Source organism: Apodemus sylvaticus, chromosome 13 (genome assembly GCF_947179515.1).
Source record: "Apodemus sylvaticus chromosome 13, mApoSyl1.1, whole genome shotgun sequence".
NCBI classification, from domain to species: Eukaryota; Metazoa; Chordata; class Mammalia; order Rodentia; family Muridae; genus Apodemus; species Apodemus sylvaticus.
In genome coordinates this window covers 36,590,771-36,612,070 of record NC_067484.1, presented here as the reverse complement: position 1 = coordinate 36,612,070, position 21,300 = coordinate 36,590,771, and the positions used below count along the sequence as shown (strand labels likewise).

Below are 21,300 nucleotides of genomic sequence, written 5' to 3'. Positions count from 1 at the left end.
GTTGCTGAGAAGTCATGAACACAAAGGGATTGCCAAGTGCCTGCAGGCTCACCTGAGAATATTCTGGGCATGTCCAGGTCCACCAAGAAAGACTTAAAGTCCTCAGAGGGGACCTGCTCTTCTTCCTGTACAGGACTCAGTAACAGAGTGCTTGTTTGGCATACACGCGGCCTTGGGTTTCACAAGGAACAAAAAATAAAAACACAAACTTCCCAAGTGACAGTGTGCTTAGGAGCAGAGTCTGTTTAGTAGAAAATCAGGAAGAGTCTGGGGGCTCATCTCTAGATCTGAGCGACCCGCATCAGGCAGCCAGCATCTAAGATCCAAGACAAACTTTCCTATTAGAGCAAGGGATGGCAGATGGCCCTAGTGGAAGGGAAGCTTGGCCTTGAACTTGGAACTTAGATCGGTAGAGCCAAGTACAGGCCTTTGAGGACCCAGAAAATACCAGGCTAGACGTTGCTGATCAGAAAGGACCACAGGGGATGGCCCCGAGGCCATCCTCCTTCCTAACCTCCCTGCTGTTTTCACGCTGTGTCTTTTCCTGTCCCATCTCTTCTCCTTGTTTTTCCAGAAAAGAAAGTCCAGTTCCAGCGTTCAGTTAATGGTGAGTGTCTGCCGTCTCCCAACCACGGGTAAATGCTGGGCCTCAGACCCTTGCTCCCTTGCTCCTGCCTCCCTCCTGCAGGCCGCACAGGAACCCAGGGCGGGGGAGAGCGTGCTCAGGGCATGCGTGGTACGTGTGCATTGTGTGACAATATGTGTGTTGTGTGTGTGTGTGTTGTTTGCGTGTTTCTGTTGACACCTCCAATTCCATGGCCCAGACCAGCAGGCCGACAGCAGATCCAAGGCCTTCCTCCAGTCCAAAGGTGGATTTGAACCAAGTCCAGTCCTTGGTTTATGGCTTCTCCCAACCCTCTGCTCAGGAGCTCAGTCAGGGCTTGCTTTGTGCTGTTTGCTGCTAGGGTGGGGCTTGGTTTGGCCAAAGCAGCAGACATCATGGAGGTTCTTTGAGCTTGTGCAACTCCAGCAGAGGAACCACAACTATGCCTCTGTTTAGAGTGTGTTAGGGGTGACACGGTGGCCCATGTCCCTCTTCTTCTGGTTTCATGGCTGTGTCCGTTGTGCTGCGCGGTTTTTCTCCCCTCTGAAAAGCCCGCCCTCTCTCACACTGGGCCTGCCTCTCTCTTTCTTCTTTTTTCCTGCCAGTGTGTGTATTTCTCTCCCACTCTGTGGCTTCCACGGCGTCTTTCTGCTCTTCTGTACCCCTTCTTTGCCCACCCTGAGCAGAAAGGACCCCAAAAGTCCCTCTCAACCCTCCCACCCCCAGAGAGGCCAGGGATCTCCTTGCAGGAACCGCTTTATACCGGCCCTGCATCAGCCACCTGCTTAGCTGGGTCCCCTCAGGCTGGAGGGTCTGGCAGGGTTTGGATGAAGCATCTGGACGGCAGAGCCTGGGAGACCACACAGCCCAGCGAATCACCAGGCAGCCAGGTCACCAACCCAACCCAGCCCCTCCCGCACCCAGGCCCTCCTCACCGCCTCCCTCTTCTCTTTGGCAGGAATCTTCTGAGAGCACTAACACCACCATCGAGGACGAAGACACCAAAGGTAGGGAGTCTTGGCCTGCTGAGCAGACCCCTCCATGTTGTTCCCACCTACCACGCTGTGGCTGGCCTTGGCTTGTAGTGGGTGTGGCTTCCCCAGACACTGCCCAGTCCTGTGGGTAGACAGAAGGAACTCTTAACGTTAGCTTATGGGTTTATTTCACTCCACTGTCTGAACAGAGGAAATTAATGCGTTTAAGCATTAGATGCATAGTAATGACATGAATTTTCCATTTGAGATAAGTCATTTTTGGTTTGGGTTGTCGTTTTTTTTTTTTTTTTGTTTGTTTGTTTCTCGGTGGCATCATTTTTAAATCACAAATCAGTAAGAATAGCAGAATAGCATACAGAAATCCAGAAAGGTCAGTCGGCTGGAGCAGGCCCATGAATTCGAAACCGGAGGCGAAATTAAAGATGTAGGAGCTTTGTAGAGCATGGCCTAATGGCTTTCAGAAGTGCCCAGGTCGGCCAGCTGGGGTGGCACATCTGCTGTCTCGGTGCTTGAGGCGCCAGTGCAGGAGGAACACAAGCTGAGGCCAACTGAAACCTGGGCTCATAGTCACATTTATCAGGTGGCTAAGGGAGTGAGTAGGTCTGTGCGAACAGGAGTATGGAGAAAGGAAATAGCAAGAGTAGCCGTCCTCAGCTCACGGAGACTTACTCAACCCAGGGTTCCATCTGGGCCAATACGCAGTGTCCAGCCTGCGGTCAGCCGCAGACAGCCAAGGACAGTCACGAACAACAGAAAACCACAAGGTCACTTAAAACGTGACATCTTTAAAAGCTTCATTGAATTTTAACTTTATGCATATGAATATTTTGCTGACATGTGTAAGCATCCTAAGAGCATTTCTGGTGTCCTTGGAGGTCTGAGGGAGGATTGGATTCTCTGGAAACAGAGTTCAGATGGTTGTAAGCAGTAACATGGTGCTGGGAACTGAGCCGGGGTTCTCTGCCAGTGTTCTTAGCTGAGCCATCCCTCCAGCCCTAAAACATGAGGGGTTTTACTGTTTTGCAAGTTTTAAAAACACTTTGGGACTGTATTACATCATTCTTGTTTATGAACAATGCAGATCGTAACATTATTTCACAGCGTGGACCTAGAGCAGTGGTTCTCCACCAACCTAATACTGCGATCCTTTTAATACAGTTCCGGTGATCCTCAACCATAAAACAATCCCATTGCTACTTCATAACAGTAATTTCACCACTGTTATGTTTTGGTAACATAAAGATCTACTGTGTAATCCTGAGGGGTCGCGACCCACAGGTTGAGAACCACTGTCCCATCAGGTTTCCGGGATCTCACAGTTCACCCTTCCATAAATCCTCTTCTCCAGGCAAGAATACAGGGTGGAGAATTTGGGCAAACTGGCTTGAGGTGGGGCTGGGATCGGAACCCAGGCATCCACATCTATGCCCTGGCGAGCAGACAGTATGCTGGAGGCCTCAGGAAGGCATTCTGGGAAGGAGCAAGGTTCTGGTTCTGTACAGGAAACAGAGATCTTTACTGGTTAGCAAAGTCCCCATGGTTCCTCCTGGAGCAGCACCCTGCCTCTCACATTTCCCAAGTCAGGGAAACTACAGTGCTCAGCGGGAGCCAGAGATGCCTTGGGTTGGGGGAGAGGAGGGGTTGTTGAAATATGGAAAAGGAGTGCTGGCCTGGAGGAAACTTGCCTGTACTAGTTGAGGGAGTTGGTAGGGTTTGTTTGTTTGCTTTGTTTTGTTTTGTTGAGTTTTGATATTTTGCTGTGAAGAAAAATATACAATGTGGCTAGGATTGTGGCTTGGTGGTAGAGCATTTGCCCAATGTGCACGAGACCTGGGCCTAATCTCTAAACTGAAACAAACAAACAAACAAACCGTTGTGTTTATATGATAAGTGTTTTATAATGTCACATGGGGGGGGTCGCTATAATGTAGATTTGCAGGTGGTTTTCACACAGTGTGATTGCTTCCTGATTCCACAGGGACCTGGCAGAAAGTGTGAGACTGTGTCTGTCTCCCTGGTCACTCTCAGACTGGCGGGGGAAGAGTCTAGCATCAGTAAATCTGTGCTCTGTCATGGCTTCATGGATCACCCTGCAAATTCGTTCTCTCAGGGAACTGCCTGCTGGCACCATCCATCAGTCAGCCTCCTGGGTCTGTCCTTGCCACACGCCCAGCCTGACCCTATGCCACAGGTCTCTGAGGACTAAAGGACGATGACGCTTCTTAGGTAGTCACCGAAGGGGAAATTCTCAGCCCCAGTGAGAAGAGATGGGCTCTGGGATTCTGAGGCGACTAGATTCTATTCCTGACCTTAGGGCAGGTAGACATCTTGGGAGTGCTTTGGCTCTGTATTCCATGGGCTGAGTGACCTCTGACAGCTTGATCAACCTCTCTGAGTCTCTGTTTCCTTAATGATAAACAGGTTATGATAACAATAGCAACGTCTGTGATTTCGGTGCAGATGCATGCACAGTACACGCACACACAGCATTTGCCCTGGGGTGATTGCTTCAAGAAATCTTCATTTCTTTTTTCTGTTCAAACCCGAGTGTGTGGTTGAGTGACAGGAAGCCCCCATGACATTTTCTCGGAGTGTCAATTGGGTTCGAAGACTATTTTAAGACAAATATTTATATGTCAAACAGACAGAATATTTGGAATAGAATCTAAGATGTGTATGCACTGGTAATGTAAAACAGGAGCTGTCAAGGATAAATTCCACCTGGATGGAGACTTTGGGCTATGCTCTGAAGCCCCGCACTTGCCAACAGCCTCCTCCACTTTAAAGAATCTGTCTCAGATTTTAATTTACTTTCCCCTTTTACAGAGGGAGGAAAGGCCCACATGGGTTATGGTATGACTTATTTTCCCCCATGATTGTGGCAAAAAGAAAAGGTTGTCAAAAGCAATTTTAAGGAAGGGTTTGATTTGGCCCATCTTTGAGGGTACCGTCCATTGTGGTGGGCAGTCATGGCTGTAAGGGCATTAGGCAGCTGGGGACATGGACTTGGCAGGCAGCAAACAGTAGTCCAAGCACAGACAGGCTGGTGCTCAGGTCACTTTTTCCTTGTCAGTCAGCCAGGCCAGGGTCCCAGGCTGCGGGATGATGTCGCCCACACTCAGGGCGACCCGTCCGTCCCTCTTCAGGTGGACCTTTATGGAAACACCTTCAAAGACACACTCAAGGGTGTGCTTCTGTGGTGGTTCTGAACCCTGCCCATTTGACAATCGAGATTAACCGTCATGGTCACTAGCAGAAGACCTGGGACCTTGTCCCCTGCCTCAGCTTCCCTACATGCACGAAAGGCTCCGTGTGCTGGATGCCTCTCTCTGTGGGTGCAGATACGAGCCCTCAGACGTCCCCCAGCTCCGAGGGTGTTCCCGGGGTACCACACTGTTTTCCAGCATTAACCTGTTAAGCCTTCTTGCCAAGCGAGAACTGTATTCAGCTTGGTGGACTCTGATCCAGGCTAACTGGAAATGGTATTCTCCAGAACAGCAGCCCCGCAGGGAAGTAAGGTCATGAGCTGTTCAGACCTTCAAAGCCTCTGCCTATGTGCAGAGCCACTGCTCTCTGAGCTGTGCCAGGCTCTCCTGGCTTCCTCCCCATGCCCTTGCCTCTGTGCACAGCCTGTTCTCTCTCTGAAGAGCTTCCCCAGAAGCTGGGTAGACACTAGGAAACACTAGTGCACTAGTCAGGAGTGCAGGCCCCAGCTTCCTTTCTTTTCTTTCTTTCTTCCTTCCTTCCTTCCTTCCTTCCTCCCTCCCTCCCTCCCTCCCTCCCTCCCTCCCTCCCTTTCTTTCTTTCTTTCTTTCTTTCTTTCTTTCTTTCTTTCTTTCTTTCTTTCTTTCTATCTTTCTTTCTTGATAGGATTTCTCCATGTAGCCCTTGCTGTCCTAGAACTCCCTCTGTAAAGCAGGCTAGCCTCAAACTCAAAGAGATCTGCCTGCCTCTGCCTCCCAAATGCTTGGATTAAAGGCATGTGTGCTACCACTGCTCAGCCAAGAGATTTTCTTCATCTCTCTGAGGCCTCAGTTTCCCTGTCTGCAGGGGAATATAGAAGATGCTCTGGGTGAGGAGACAAGCTAGAGGTATACAGTGAACAGCTTAAAAGTTGCTCGCACAGCACCAGGAGCTGCTGGGGTCCTGGGAAGCCCCTATCAGAGTGGACTCCGGGTCCACCAAGCACCAGGCCCCAGCCAGGTCTTCCATCCCGGAGAACAAAGCTAGGGAGACTCCTGCTCTCGTAGCTTTGGCTTTTAGAAAAGTTGGTGTTCTGGTGTCTGAAAGCAAAGGCAAGCCAGCCCCCACCTAGCACTGAATTCATGGCGGTTCACGGTGTGACTCCAGACCTAACAGTCTACCATTGGAGACTGTGCGTCACACTCTGACACATCTACACAGCTTAGGGCATTCTGAAGACAGGTACGAACCTGCAGTGGCCCTGGAAACTCCATTCCTGAGAGATGAAGCCTGGTCAGGGGAGGATGGAAACCGGGGAGCAGGTGCTCGCTTTGGGGTCCTAGGAAGAAGAAAAAAGAGCTTTCAGAAGCAGACTTCAGCTGGGAAGGCCCTACGCCCAGAAGGCATTCCTAGTCAGGCTTATCTGACAGAGTGGTGGCTGCAACAGCCCATGCCTCCAGTAGGACTGTATCCTGTGACCCAGACTTTGAGGAAGCATGTGTCCCGGCTGGAACCTTGAGGAGGGACTTGGAGAAGCCTCTGCTTCTCATTCTGCAGATGGTAGATCTAGCAGCTGTCTCTCAGTGAGTGCCAAGCCTTGCTCCGAATGCTTGAGTTCAGACATCATCCCTCACATGATGAGTTGATATTGGGTGCTTGGAACACAAGCTCTGAGGGAAAGCTGTATGCCGTCAACCTTTCTACCAATATTCAGAATAACCCTAAAATGTGGGTACTGATATCTCCACTATGGGGAAACTGAGACCCAGAGTAGTCCCTTGCAGATATGAGGTACCAGAACAAGAATCCAAGCCTAGAGAGTTTGGCTTTAAAATCCAGGACCTGGACCACCACATACCTTATGATGGCAGCAAGAAGCATCAGGGGACCAAGGAGCCGCTTGTGGAAAGATGCTGGAGGGTCCAGGAGCACAGGCAAAGGCCGTGTGCCTCAGCTTCCAAGGCCTGTCAGGAGCACGGAGGTTTGTTCTGTGTGGTCCCTTCTGATCCCACAGGGCGTGGCTTCTAGTCTGCAGCCCCTGCTGGCAAAGCCCACTTATCCCATGACTAGACTCTGCTTTTGCAAGAGCTGACCAAGAGCCCAGGTTCTGGAGATCCTAAGAACACAGGTGTTCAAGGAGCTTGGGCAACTCCAGAAACGGCAAAGATGACAGCCCAGAGTCTGGTTTGGAGCTATCTGCTCATTCATTCATTCACTCCACATGTGTGAGTTGGGTACAACTTCTACCCTAGTGGGCCCCAGAAAAAGAACAACCCCCATGATAAATACACTTTTATATACAGCACAGGAGATTCCAACCAGAGTCAGGCCAAGCCAGCAGAGAACACTATGCGAGGTACATTTCAGCTACATTGCTGGATCTTTATTCCCTCTGCTAAGCACACACCTCACACTAAGGGCTACGCCAGGTGTAGATGTGGGTAGAGTGCAGTTGTGATGTGGGGACATCCACAGGCTAAGTCCCCGGCCACCGCTGTGCTCCCTCACTTACTTGGTCCATACTGGAGCCTGCAGGGCCATGCCGGATCCAGATTTCAGGACCTCACTTCTATTAGCTGGCATTGAAGTTTAGAGGTAGGTAGTGAGTTCCAAGCAGCTGTGTGGGGTTGGTCTTATGAGAACGTGGGGTGTGAACATATGGGCAGAAGCACCAGGGTCCTCTGGGCTGTGAGCCAAACTGTACCGTATGCTCCATGTCCTTGAGCAAATTGTGACCCTGGATGGGCCTCCGTTTCCTCAGTCACTCAGAAAAGACTTAGGGTTTCGGGTCTGCTGCAGTTCTTCCAGCATCCAGCCTGGATGCCCTCGGATTCCACCTTCTCTGGGCCTGAGGCAGCCTAGGCAGCCGGCAAGAAAAAGATCCAGTCAGAGTCTCACCCATGCTTAGCTCCCCACCTGGTTCCTGGGCTGGGAGATGCTGAGCTCCCGCTGAGCCCACTTCCTGGGTTTGGGAGAGCATTGCCTCTGAAAGGAAGAGGGAAAGAGAGCCGGCCCTGGACTAACTAAAGCAGCTCCTGGTCTGCTCTGCTGGGGCCCAGGATACCAGCTGAAGATGCTGCCATTCCTGAGGACCAGGCATCTCCTGTGCTGCCTCACTGCTGGGGGATGGGGGGCATCTGGGAGGAGCTCAAAAGGCCAGCTTAAGTGGGGGCTGCCAGCAATGGTACTGCTTGTCACGAGCACCCGTGATGGGTCAGGCTTGGGGACACTGCTTCATGCTCATCACATTGTCCTAACCTCAGACCCGCTGTGGAGGAGGACACTTCTGACAAGCAGCCAGTCTTGTGGCCCTCAGCTCCATAGCTCGTAAGGGCCCAGATTGGAATTTGGATGACTATCTGTCTGGAAATCCAAGCCTGAGTTCTTTGTGCTGTTGTCTAGGTCTGAGTGAATCTCATTCCAGGGTTGAGGATGCTAGGGTTCAGGCTACCACACATCTAAAGAGGAGACTGACAACTCTCTACCAAAAATCAATCAATCAGTCAATCAATCAACCAATCAATCAATCAATCAGCTTCTTGTGTCTCCTCTCTGAGGCAGACAAGAGAAAGCAGTTTATCCTAGGTAGTTCTAGACAACTCTGCCCGAATCTTAGTCACTCAAATGGGTCAAAAACTACCCAGACAATGAGGGAGGACTTTCCTTTGTGGTCCCTTGTTTGCCCACGGGGAAGCCCCGGTTTGTGATAGTCACGAAATCAGCCAGCATGGAACATTGCTTTGATTCACACGGCAAAGCACGGCGAATGGCAGAGACACTTATTTTGGAGTCAAAACCTGGGTTCAAACAAGACTCAGTCTGAACGTCCACCATGTTTACCTTTCATAGCTCGGGGAACCACATTCCCCTTCTCCCACGCCACACTGAGCCTCAGTCTCTGGTGTGAAACCCGGCTAACGCTCATTCTCTCTCAGGAACAACGAAAGGATGGGGGAGATCATCTGTACTCAGTGTCAGGGTCCCGCAGAGCCTGCCTGGCACGTGCCGGGGACTCGGAAGCCACTGCTCGGCTCTTCATGACTGTCACTGTCGTTATTGTGTCCCCTTCCTACCTTACAGTGCGCAAACAGGAAATTATCAAAGTGACAGAACAGCTGATCGAAGCCATAAGCAATGGAGACTTTGAGTCCTACACGTGAGTTAACCAGGCTCGTTCTGCATGCACTGCCTGGATCGGGTTCAGGGGGCGCGAAGCGTGGGTTTCTGAGCCTACTCACCGTCTGCATGCAAATGAGATGGAGCCTCTGTCTTTTCTGTTCCGCACTTGGTCCAGAGACGCTCGCGTCACTTCCTGTCACTCATCCTGCCAGCTGGAGTCCAGGAAGGGCTCCAAGTAAAGCTGTTTGTGTCTCCCCAAGAAGTAAGGGTGGTCTATACCCTAGCACGGGGACGGGGTGGAGGGGGCGGGGAATGGAGGCCGGTCCTTCTCCATTCTGCCCAGTGGCTCTGAGTCTTTGCCCCGGATCTCCACAGGTCTTTGACCTCAGCCGAGCAGGAGCAGGCAGGGACCCAGAGAATGTACACCTTTAGTGATCAAGAGTGAGCAAAGTGGAACCTTAAACCCTCTGGGGGGATGAGGCACAATCTCAAACAGAATTATATGCTCGCACACCTGCTCCAGCCCCTGGAGGGATGGCTGTGAGCATAAGTCAGGCTTCAGCGCCCCCTAGTGGTCATGAGATCTTTGCTGGTCTGGTCCAGAGGTAATTCCTCAGCCTGGCCCAGAGAGAATGCATGCTCTGGATATAGTAGGCCTATGCCTTTTGACCAGGGCTAATCTGGTCTGAGCCTGGCAGTCCCACACATGTTTTTTGATGGGCAAAAGAGTCCAACCAAGATAGTGGGACCCTTGCCTGTGGGGTTAATGTGAGGTAGGAACAGCCTGACTGACATGTCTCAGACTGACTGAAGCTGCAATGTACATTTTTATCCTGGGAACTGAATTCAGTCATTGGAAAGTCACCGGCTGCCTCTGGAGGAATAAGGTATTTGAGAGGCGCATGTGTAAGCCCGGGATGCACAGGTGTGTGTGCCAGAGGATATTAGGGTGTCACATCAAAGCACCCACTCTTCACCAGTCTTTTGGGTAGCCCTAGGAAAGCTAAGTCAGAATGCATCAGGTCGATGACTCTGAAAAGCTACATCCAGGGAACAAAGATCTCGTAAGATGGCCTTTCTTGCTGTCACAGAGACACTTTCCCCCTCTGTAATGTTATAGCTATGATGATATCTTGCAGCCAGCTCTAGGCTCTGAAACTTACCATGGCCTTTGGGCCTGTGGCACCCTGGAATTTAGCCTAGCATGCCCATGAATTAACCCCTTCATCCCCCTGAGCTCCAGTTTCTACACATGTAAGATGCACTTAGAGAAGATAGCCTTCAGGTTCTTCAAGGATGAAGAGACCCCTGACCAGCCCTTAAGGAAGTTCTGCAGCAGGAGTACACTTGAGGTGTCCTCAAAGGCTTTGCCCATCTCAGGCAAGGCTGGGCCTACTGTCCTGTTATGAGAGTCCCAATTCTAGTGGGAACCAGAAGGTTAGCCTGTGTGGGGACATTTCCTGTCCCTGTCTTTGCTATGGTCACAGGGGTTTATGTTGTGCCATGAAATATCCTCCAAGTACATACATGGGAGGCTACCTGTGTTCTTCCCCTGCCTCACTGTCCCCTCAGAAGACTGACACCTGGAAGAGAGGCAGTCATCCGAAAACACAAGTTTCCTTCTGCTGAGGCCCTTCCCCTGGCACACTCTCTGCTTCCTCTCTGATATCACCTTCCTAAAAATTCATTATTTTATGTGGATGGGTGTTTTGCCTGCATGTTTATCTGTCTACCGCCTGTGTGCCTGGTACCTGTGGAGGTCAGAAGAGGGTCTGGAGTTGCAGAGGGTTGTGAGCGGCCATGAACCTAAGTCCTCTGGAAGAGCAACCGGTGCTCGTGACTGCTAAGCCATCTCTCCAGCCTCGTGGGACTCATCTTCTTAACACGGATATTTTATTCTCAAGACAGGGTTTCCCTGTATAGCCCTGGCTGTCCTGGAACTCACTCTGTAGTCCAGGCTGGCCTCGAACTCAGAAATCCGCCTGCCTCTGCCTCCCAGAGTGCTGGAATTAAAGGCGTGCGCCACCACGGCCCTGGCCAGGGACTCATCTTCTTTAAGACTTCTTTCCTCCGTTTAAAGCAGAAGCCACAGTCAGGGTGTTCCAGACTGAGGACGCTTTTTTCTTCTTTTGCTCAAGTTAGTAAAAACTGCAACTTCCTCCATGTATACACTTGTTTTGGGGAGCTGAGGTCACTTCGTGGAAAGTGGCTTCACTCCTGTTCTCCAAGAGACAAGTTAGGAAAAGCCCCTTTGGGTCACTGCTGGAGATGGGGTGCAGTGTGGAGAATAAGAACCGGCTGTGTAGAGAGATGCCGTACCCTCTGCAGGGGCTCTAGAGGCAAACAAAGATGGCGACCTGGTCAGCAGTGAGTAAGCGGCAGAGCCAGAGCCCCTACGTGGGCTTCCTGGATGTAGCCAGTGCCTACCTTGGCAGTGTGTAAAGGCCTCCTTTCTTGCTCCCTTGAGGAAGGTGTGGTCATTTCCATTCACCCTCTAAGGGGCCAAGGAGAAGGCACCTTCTCAGTCCCTCTTTCCTCTGGCTTCCTCCCCAGGAAGATGTGTGACCCTGGGATGACAGCCTTTGAACCCGAGGCCCTGGGGAACCTGGTCGAGGGCCTGGACTTTCACCGATTCTATTTTGAAAACCGTGAGCAATCCCTTCTCTCTGGGGTGCCTGTTGTCTGCTCTCCTTCCTGTCCTGCTGGCTGGCACAGCAGGGTGACGGGCAGGGCCTCAGGGGCGGCTCAGGAGCCAGTGAAGGCGAAGATCCAGTGTGGACAGGGGTTGGTACCTTCCTGGTTTCCTCTCCATTCACTGACGGCTGGACTACCAGCTGCTCTTCCTGTGACTGAGGAGGGGGTGAGGCAGGGGTGGGTCCCCCAAAACCAAGGACACATGATAAGAGTCCCTAGTCCTCTCCTTCCCTTTATCAGGGGAGAGTTATGTGGAGGGTCTTTATTCCCATTTATATTCAGGGAGCCTTCTCTAACTCACACCGCAAGCTACAGGCATCTGGATGCTTGGGGCCATCCCAGATAACATGATGGCTCCTGGGTTATACTGCATATGACCTTATAGGTAGGGCAAGCCAGGGACTTCACACTGCTGTGCCCTACCTGTTTGTCTAGGTCTCTGTCCTGCATGTCTGTCCTTCCTGGGCCTCTCCTCTGCAGGAGAGATCTCAGCAGCTTTGCAGCCAGGGTGGGCAGGGTAGGCTTGAACCAATGAGCTTTCTGCTTGTCTGTGTCTCACCCAGGCCAGGGGTCAGAGAGGGACCAAGCCAAGGTTAGGATATGGAGGAAGGACCCCAGAGGCGGTGTAGCCAGTCTCCCCCTAAATGACGGGTCCATATCACACACATGGTTTCTGGTGTTTTTAGGCACTATGCATTAGCATTAGCTTAAACAACAAGAAAGCCTTTCCTGGTTAGTTCTCATTGAGTGCCCAGGCAGAGAAAGGCTCGGTTCATACCTCTCTGACACATCCCAATCTCCCTCTTTTTCAAAGGGTTGTGAGGGCTCAGGTGAGCTTGGGGCGAGAACAACCTATTGTATCTTTACTGTTGTATCTGGTACAGGATAAACATGGGCTTACTGTCCCATGTTTATCCTGTACCAGATCCACGTTAGTGCGTGTACTAATCGTCCACTAGTGATTTAGTGTGCTAGAAAGTTTTCTTTAAAAGAATCACATTACGGCTGAAGAGATGGCTCAGAGATTAGGAGTGTGTACTCTCGCAGAAGACCTGGGTTCAGTCTCCATCGCCCATGTCACAGCATAACTGCCTGTGACACCAGCTCCAAAAGTTCCAGAAGCCTCTACTGGATTCCACAGGATACTACACTGAGGTGTGTGTGTGTGTGTGTGTGTGTGCATACTGCCCCGCCCCTGACCAGCACGCAGATACCTAAAAACAAAATCTTAAAAACTAACTAACTAACTAACTAACTAACTAACTAACTAATTAACTAGAATATATTGTGAAGCTAACCAGGAAAATCATCTCATGAATAAACACACATGGCAGCCTCACATGGTTTAAGAATCAAAACCACAGGTGGTGCTGCAAGGACTTCAGGTGAAGCCCCGTTCTGTCACTCAGAAGACATTTCCATCGTGGCCAAGAGAAAGGATATGATTTGTCAAAGAGAATCCACAAAGCACGTTGCTGACCCAGTTCTGTCTCATTCCGGGCGCCCTTCCTTTGCTGATAGGTCCATTCTGTCGCCATAACAGCAACTCCCCAGCCACGGGGCTTCTCATCACCCCTCCAGACTTGCACTCCTCTGACTGACTGTATTTTAATTAGCAGAGATTTCGAGCATTCCCTCTTTTTAAAAAGGCAGCTAAGGGAGAAGCCACATTTTCATTTTATTTTATTTTTTAATTTTTAAAGATTTATTTATTTTATGTATGTGAGTACACTGTCTCTGTCTTCAGACACACCAGAAGAGGGCATCGGATCCCATTACAGATGGTTGTGAGCCACCATGTGGTTGCTGGGAATTGACCTCAGAACCTCTGGAGGAGCAGTCGGTGCTCTTCACCACTGAGCCATCTCTCCAGTCCCGGAAGCTATATTTTCTTAAAGAATCAGAAATGATCCTCCTTGCTGAGTGTGGAGTTGTACTACTCTTAAGAGAGGAAGCTGGGATCTTGGGTCCTCTTACCCTACTGGCGGTTGCCCACAGATTGGGATCACTGTAGCTGTCATTATGCCTCTGTCCTCTGGGGGCGCTGTTTCGCTGCTGCTACCCTCTATTCTCCACCTAGGCAGACTACCAAGGGGTTCAAAGGCAGAAAGAGCCTCCTGTTTCTGGCCTGCTTCCTGCAGCAAGTGTTGTCTCAGCACTGGCTTCTAGACTCCAGGCTTAACCCTTTAGTTACTTCTAAGGGGGACTCCTAGGGGGATGACCCAGTATAGCCTCTTTCCTGCAGAGCTACCTCCTACTCTCTGCTCTTTCCCGCCTAGCACCTTGCCTTGTCTTCTGTCTTGTCCATGAGAAGCAGGTATCCTGGGAGCTGCTAATCTGGTCAAATAACACTATGTTATGTCAGGGCTCCCGGGATCCCAGTCATGAGCAACAATGACAAAGTTTAGCGCCCACAACCACTACTGCTAAACTGTGTATCCCTTCTAGAATGGATTGGGACCTGGATTGTCTTAAACCACTTACTTTGAGCTTGACACTTCTGCATTTCTTTCAGAGAACCATAACTCGACCAAGTGAGATGGTAGCTTTGGATTTAATTTCTGTAAATATTCATGGGCACAGTCCCTCCAGCCTCATGCACCACATTCAGGGTCATTTAGGGAGGCCCCGTGCACTTTGGAAGGGGGAAGCTTGGTGACGTGACCTTTAACCTCTAAGGTTAATCTCTAAGGGTCTACATTCTCTGTGTCTGAGAGCTCAGAGTTCTGAGCCTGTTATTCTGTCTGAGACTTGAGCGTGATTGTTGGCTGAGAGCCTGGGCACACAATGATTACAATACCAGGGGGTGGCTGCCAAGAGGTGCTTCTTAAGTCTGAGGGACGGATAGCTAACATTTTTCAGGACATATGTAGTTTGCAAATTTTGTTGGATAATAGAATCAGAATGTGTAGGTGGGTAAGAAAGACTAGCGTCACAGGGTCTCAAACCAGGGTGTCTTGGGTACGGCGGGAGACTCCACATTTGAGGCTAGCTGCCCACACGTGTGGTTGGAACCCACATTTAAGCTAACTAGGGGAAGTATTCTTGTCAGAGTGGGAACCTGATGATGTCTGTCTGCCCCCGGGTCACTGTCCTTCTGTGCTTTTGTTTTACATCTTGATGAACAATGTGAGAGTTTCTAGAATACTATGGTGATGTTGAAAATGGAGGTGGGAACCAGTCCCAGGCCCTTCGGTTAGTTGTCATGACAACAAAATCTTCCCTCGCCTCTCTAGCCCTAGACCTCACTTCATGATGACCAATGCAACCCCCCAAAACTGAAGGTTCGAAGACTCTGAAATTCTATTCCCCCAAACCCCCATTTATATAATTCAGTAAACCTGTAATAGAGCTGATAAACGGAGGTGGGGGGTGTGTCTAGATTACAGACATTTCTGGTTTACAAGCTGTGTTACATTTGAATAATATAACAGTAGTTAAAAGCAAAGGCTTTTCATATGAAAATCCATGAGAGATTTCCAGATTCTCTTGAGTATTAAGGTGTGAAACACATGGAAACCCAGAGGAGTTCCAGGCAAGGTGCTTTGTCAGTGGGACATATGTCCTTTTCACCATAGTCCTCCTCACTCCCTACTGCCTCATGACCCAGAGGTAGAGAGAGGCTGAGTTGCCATTTTTCATCTTTTGTTTGGCTTTTTGAGACAGAGTTTCTCTGTGTAGCTCTGGCTGCTCTGGAACTTGATCTATAAACCAGGCTGTCCTCCTGCCTCTACCTCCTAAGCACTGATGTTAAAGGCCCTGCCGCTATCGAGGGTTTTATACCTCTATCTGTGTTCAAGAAAAATCAACCTTACCTGGCTCAGGAAATTGTCTGGAGTCATGTTTTTGTTTGGACAAGGCACTGGTTCTAAAACTCCCCCATGTTTGAACAATTTGGCGTGTCCGAAGACCACTGTACCTTATCTGGGATGTGGTATCCTGTTATCTAGGTTCTGTGGTGGTTCTACCTTGTCTCTCGGGTAGCCGATCACTGTCCCAGGGACTCCCCTGCTGCAAATGAGTCAGGCAGATGCAGTCTCCCTTGAAGGAGAAGCTGGAAGCTGAGAGAACAATGGAATGAGGCAGGAGGTTTCCCCCTCCCCAGGGTTGCATCTCCTCAGCCCCTCCCGTTCCTGCCTCTAGTGTGGTCCCGGAACAGCAAGCCCGTGCACACCACCATCCTGAACCCTCACATCCACCTGATGGGTGACGAGTCGGCCTGCATCGCATACATCCGCATCACTCAGTACCTGGATGCGGGCGGCATCCCCCGCACGGCCCAGTCGGAGGAGACGCGCGTCTGGCATCGCAGGGATGGCAAATGGCAGATCGTTCACTTCCACAGATCTGGGGCGCCCTCTGTCCTGCCCCAGTAAGGATTCTTTCTTCCTGAATCTCTGGGCTGGAATAAGGGTATCTACTTGGTAGAGGGGCATGCAGGGGTTGGGGGGTAGAGGGGTGGGATCCAAATCGCTCCAGAGAGGGTGATAAGAAAACAGTAAGGAGACCTGGGTGGAAACCGTGGGAGGCAGCCTTGACCGTGTCTAACTGAGGTTGTGTCTTTACTGTGTCTTACAGTTGAAGGACCAGGTCAGGGTCCCTGCGTCGTCCTTGCTTCGCAGAGATCCGCTCTTTGTCCGTGGAGTGTGGCTGCTGGTTCTCTCTTAGATTTTGCTGGAATTCTCCCTGTTGTATCACCTCACCATTGCCTCCTCTGTACCTGCATTGTGAAAACCTGCTTGTTCACAGAAATCCTCACGACATCACAACGAATGGCCAGCTCTCCCCGGCTCCATTGCCCACGCTCTTCCTGCCAGTGGGAACCTTCTTCAGGCTCGAGTACCCAGGGTGCTGGCCCGGGGAATCCCTACTTCCTACCCACTGTTGTTGGTCTGGGCCTAGCTTTGGCTATAGATGTAGAGGCCCCAGTTGTGCATTTGGAAGGAAGTGAGGAAGAGGCGGGCAGGTCATGTCAAGGGTCTTTCTCCTCAATTCCTTCTCTTCCGGGGTCCCTGGGGAAGCCCAGATGAGACCCTCGGTCTCCAGTCCAACTCTTTATGAGGGAGAGGAAAAGAGGAAACAGAGCCAGGACCTGCTGCTTTCATCTGCTCCCCTCTGTGCTGGCCTTTGACCTCACAGTGGGGGAGGGGTGGACTCTCCTGTCCAGGTGCCCCACTCGCTGCCTCAGTCCTCCTGTGAAGTTTGTCTCCAGTGTTGACCCACCCGCCCTGCCCTTCCGCCATCCTTGGAGAATTCCAGCCTCATCTGTCTGAGAGGCGATCTGAAGGTGTTTCAGGGGCAAAGCAAGCAGCATTTAGGTATCACTTCTACTTGGACGCATGCCTTTTTACAGCCAAACTTTCCGTGTATTTCGTAAATGGATCTTGCGTTAACGGACATTTATGTGCTAACTAGACCTCTCAAGTTATTGTAAAGAAGAGTCGGATGGGTCGGGAAGTGGGTGGGAAGAGGAGTGAGGGGAAGTTTTTAACCTGTTCCATAGGGTTTTTTTTGGGGGGGGAGGGCAGTCCTTTCTGAGGTGGCCTCCCTCCTCCCCCAGGGAGCACGTCTTCCTCCCGTTCTGGTCCCCAAAGTCAGCTGACACGATTTCTTCCAGAGCCAGCATGGCTAACACCCAGTGAGCCAGGGCAGGGGAGGCCATCAGGATGGGAATATCTAGACTCGGCATCTCTGGAGTCTGGGATCTCACTACCCTACTTCCCAGGAAATCTTTCCCCGTGTCTTCTGAGATCCTTCCCCAGCCCAACCCCACTCACCACCTTCTGGAACATTGATCTCATTGCCGCCTTTCTCAACTTGGCCAAGCAAGAGTGCCAAAAACTTATTTTCCTCCTTCATGCTGAACGTGAGCTGGTGTGCGCTCTATTGCGCTTGCCTGCTTACCCGGGCTTTCCCCACCCTTCTGACACACACACACACACACACACACACACACACACCACTTCCTACCTCTCCCCTCTCCCTCCCTTTCTCGCTTTCCCTCTTCCTGGGTTTGGCTCTTATATGGAATGCTGTGTCTCATCCACGGGGAATCTCCTGTCTGCACTGTTTTCTTTGCATGACTTTATATGCAGTAAGTATGTTGAAAAAAAAAAACAAAAAAAGAAGAAAAACACTCAGCAAAAAATCAAACAACACGTTTTTGGACAAAATAATAATAATAACATCTGAGGTAATATTCTCAGTCCAACTTGGAATTCCGTTGCTGCCTCTCCGTTGCTTTTGGTCTCTGCGTGACCGTGTTTTGCCAGCATGAGACCCTGTCCCCTCTGGAGGTTTCTAGGGGAGGAAGAGCCATGTGTCCAGGGGCTTGGAGACAGCTTTGTCCTGTCAGCTTTTCTGAGGGTAGATTGGAGCAGAAGGGAAAGGGAAGTTTAATCCAGAACTTTCCTGCATTCCCCTTTCCCGTACATAGTGAGCTATACACCGGGCTCTTCTCTCGAATCCTGCTGCCCAGGGACAAGAACAGGGTAGAAGAGTGGCCCTCTTGTCTACGCCATTCCACGGTAGCCTCTGCCCTTGGTAGAGACGCTGCTACCCAGGCCCAACAATGGGCCCTTGTCCTGCCCCAGAACCAGGATTCTTCCTAAGGCTCAGTAAACCCACTGCCCTCAGCCACTCCCCAGAGAAAGGTAAAGGAGGGTGTGGCCTTTACCAGGGGACACTGCAGTTACCAAGCAAGAATGACTCCCTTCTTCAAGCCTCAGTTTCTCCATCAACGTTCCTACCCAGACTGATGGAGGGTCAGACTGATGATGTCACAGGCACACGCAGCCTTTGAGAGCTTGCTGGGTTTGTCACTGGCTGGTTTTCTCAGGCACCAGGCCTAGCCAATCCCCATCCTTTCCCCTGTGTGCCCCTCGTTTTCCTGTTTGGTGCCAGTCTGTTGATGACCAGCAATAGACTGCAGGGGAAAGAAGTGCTTGGGGCCTTGGGTAGGCTTTGATCCCAGGTTCTGACCAGATGGCCTGTGTGGCTTTGGGTGAGTCCCTTGCCCTCTTCTGGCCTTAGTTTTCCCACCCAGAAGACGCCTACGCCCTGCCTTCCGTTGGCTAACATGCCCCTGTCCACTGTGTGCCCGTCCACATGTGGGAGAAGTGGAGGCGGTCCCTGCCCCAGTCTGAGACGGCCCCTTCAGTGGAGGCCACTCCTGTGGGCAGGCAGCCAACTAATGTAGACCTTGGGACACTACAATGGCCCCAAGGCGGCAGGCAGGGGAGCTGCCAGAAAAACTGCCTAGAGCCCGCCCTCATCTGACAAGCTCTGTGCTCCTTCCAAATACCCTCTAGATGAAAAAAAAAAAAAAGATAAGAACAAAGAATCAAATCACATTTATAGGAAAAGCATCTCCAGCCCTATACGCCATAGCTCAAACCCTGCCCCCATGGCTTCCCAGCCCCCTTCCAAGGGAGAGCCTTGGGGGAATGCGTGTACCAGGCCCCATGCTGGCCTCTTTGTAACTATTTGTTTAGGGTTTTGTTCTAGTTCTCTCTCTCTTTTTTTCTTTTTTAATATGTGGCTGTGAACTTGAATGACCACTGCTCAAACTTTCTGCTACTGGGGGTGGGGTGGGATGGGGGGGAGGGGAGAAGAGATGTCTGGTTTATTCTTGGTGTTTTCAGCGGAATAAATAGCTACAAATTCACGTGAGTCTGTGTCTTCTTGAATTGATCAAGGCACAAAGCCCTAGGAACTGGCTTTCTGTTTTGGTTTTGTTTTTTTTTCTGTTTGTTTGTTTTGATTTGGATTTTTGTTCCAAATCTCCCCCCTCCCCCCCCCCCATTGCAAAATAAAAGTCCCAGTCCTAAGGCTTGGAATAACTTGGTTCACACGCTTAAGACTGAACCAGTCGTGAGACTGGACCACAAGCTTGCACCCTTAGGGCCAATGATGGAGTCTGTTGTTGTTGTTTTTTTTTTTCAGGCATTTGAGGTACCCTTAACAAAAATTGTTGGGGGGGGGGTAGATTGTACAAACAGCCAAGAACTCAAGAACTCAAGCGTCTCTGAGGGGCCTTTAGGGTCTGTTAGTGCCTCAGTTTCCCTTGGGACAATGAGAAGGATTCTCTGGAAGAGGCCCTTCCTACCCATTCTCTTCCTTCAGCATGAGCTCACAGCCAAGCCTTAAGCTTCAGAGTACCAGCAAGGCTATGTGGTGTTGAACTAAGTGGAGAAAAGATCTCTAGACTGAGTAGGGCAGTGGTGGCACACGCCTTTAATCCCAGCACTTGGGAGACAGAGGCAGGCAGATCTCTGAGTTCGAGGCCAGCCTGGTCTTCAGAGTGAGTTCCAGGATAGCCAGGACTGTACAGAGAAACCCTGTGTCAAAAAACCCAAAAATCTCTAGACTGCGTATGTGTATGAGTCTAGCTCCTGGGTAGGGGCATTGGGCCTGGACAGCAGGACACGAGTGGGCACTCCACGGGCCACAGGGGGTTTCTCTGTGCTCCTTTAGGCCAGCAGGGCCAACGAGTTGGTACAGCAGTGTTGGCACCCCAATCTGACACAGTAGAGACCAGCAAACTCATCTGGTTTGCTTGAGACTGCCCAGATGTTGACCTGAGATTTTTGGTGCTAAATCTAGAACCGTCAGCCAGGCAATGGTGGTGCATGCCTTTTGTCCCAGTGCTTGGCAGACGATCACTGAGTCTGAGGCCAGCATGGTGTACAGAGCAAGTTCTAGGACAGCCAGGGCTACACAGAGGAAACCATGTCTCCAAAAATCCAAGCCAAAGAAATTAGGAATATCTCAGGCAAACCAGATGAGTCAGCCATGCTAAGCCAGGAGTCTTCCTTCCCAAAAGACCTGGATTTCACGGGGCCAAGGGGATTGTCCCTTGACATCCACAGTTCTTCTTAAGGTGTGGCTCCTGTGCTGGCACCCCAGAGTCCCTATTGGCTGCTTTCCAGAGCTGTCCTTATCGATGGTATATGGGGTAGTCAAATCAAGGGTCTAAGAGGAATGTTCCCATTGCTCATTGTTAAGAATCTTCACAGAGAGAATACAGGCCAAGGTCCACAGAACACGAGAGCACAGAAAGTCTCAGCTCTGCATCCCTAGCCCCAGTGCAGAGGGCCTGGAGAGCTTGTTTAGGGTGCCATTGCCAATTCTCACCAGTAGGTGGCAGAACACGAGTGGGTTACAGGTATGTGTCCTGGCAGAGTCCTGCAGGTCCAGTTCATCTCACGAGGGCATTTGAATTCTCAAAGTGTAACCGAGTTGTTTTTTTTTTTTTTTTAATCTCACAAGAACATGCTGTGCTGCAGTTCACAGTGTGTTTTCACACCCCTTGCCCTAGTTACAACAGTTTGGGGAGGGGGGAGCAAGGAAGACAGCAGGACTTAGAGGGGCAGCTTTAGAACCCTGAACCAAGACTCACCCAAACCTTCAGACTTTTAGGTTCTCTAGGGACCTCAATTCTGCGCTTTTCCAACTCGAGGCAATAGCAAACTGTGAGTGAGGGTCTCGGCTGCTCCTCACCTTTGAGTCTCGGTCTGTTTTCAGCTACATCTTTCCGCACTCTAGGTTAGGTCCCAGGCTCCCACAATGCCCTCCTCCTGCCCCACCACATGTTCCTCATAGGCAAGCAAGGCAGCAAAGTCCCTACGCAGGACACGCGGGGCAGGCATTACCACTCTTGCATGAGGCCAACCCTGGCGAGCACATTTCCGGGAATGAAGAGGC

General features: G+C 50.8%; 1 protein-coding gene and 1 long non-coding RNA gene across 6 annotated transcripts in view; one reads left to right on the top strand and one right to left on the bottom strand.

Annotated features, from left to right (window-relative positions):
* Window positions 1-17,043, top strand: part of Camk2a (calcium/calmodulin dependent protein kinase II alpha) — a 32,783-nt gene extending 15,740 nt beyond the window's left edge. The window contains exons 10-14 of the mRNA XM_052155598.1: window positions 1,563-1,611; window positions 8,863-8,938; window positions 11,455-11,549; window positions 15,739-15,967; window positions 16,174-17,043. Of these exons, the coding sequence (XP_052011558.1) occupies window positions 1,563-1,611; window positions 8,863-8,938; window positions 11,455-11,549; window positions 15,739-15,967; window positions 16,174-16,177 (453 nt within the window). The 3' untranslated portion in view covers window positions 16,178-17,043. The remainder of the gene's footprint in view (window positions 1-1,562; window positions 1,612-8,862; window positions 8,939-11,454; window positions 11,550-15,738; window positions 15,968-16,173) is intronic.
* On the bottom strand, window positions 229-9,172 carry LOC127663840 (uncharacterized). Of its 5 annotated transcripts, none has more exons than XR_007973034.1 (5): window positions 8,856-9,014; window positions 7,295-7,640; window positions 6,641-6,746; window positions 6,033-6,121; window positions 229-1,720 (listed from the first exon to the last, which is right to left on the bottom strand). It is a non-coding gene; the product is annotated as an uncharacterized LOC127663840 (long non-coding RNA). The 5 variants fall into 5 exon arrangements; XR_007973033.1 differs by lacking the exons at window positions 229-1,720; window positions 8,856-9,014 and adding exons at window positions 1,747-3,093; window positions 9,021-9,172; XR_007973032.1 differs by lacking the exon at window positions 229-1,720 and adding an exon at window positions 1,747-3,093.
* Window positions 17,044-21,300: the final 4,257 nt, after the last annotated feature.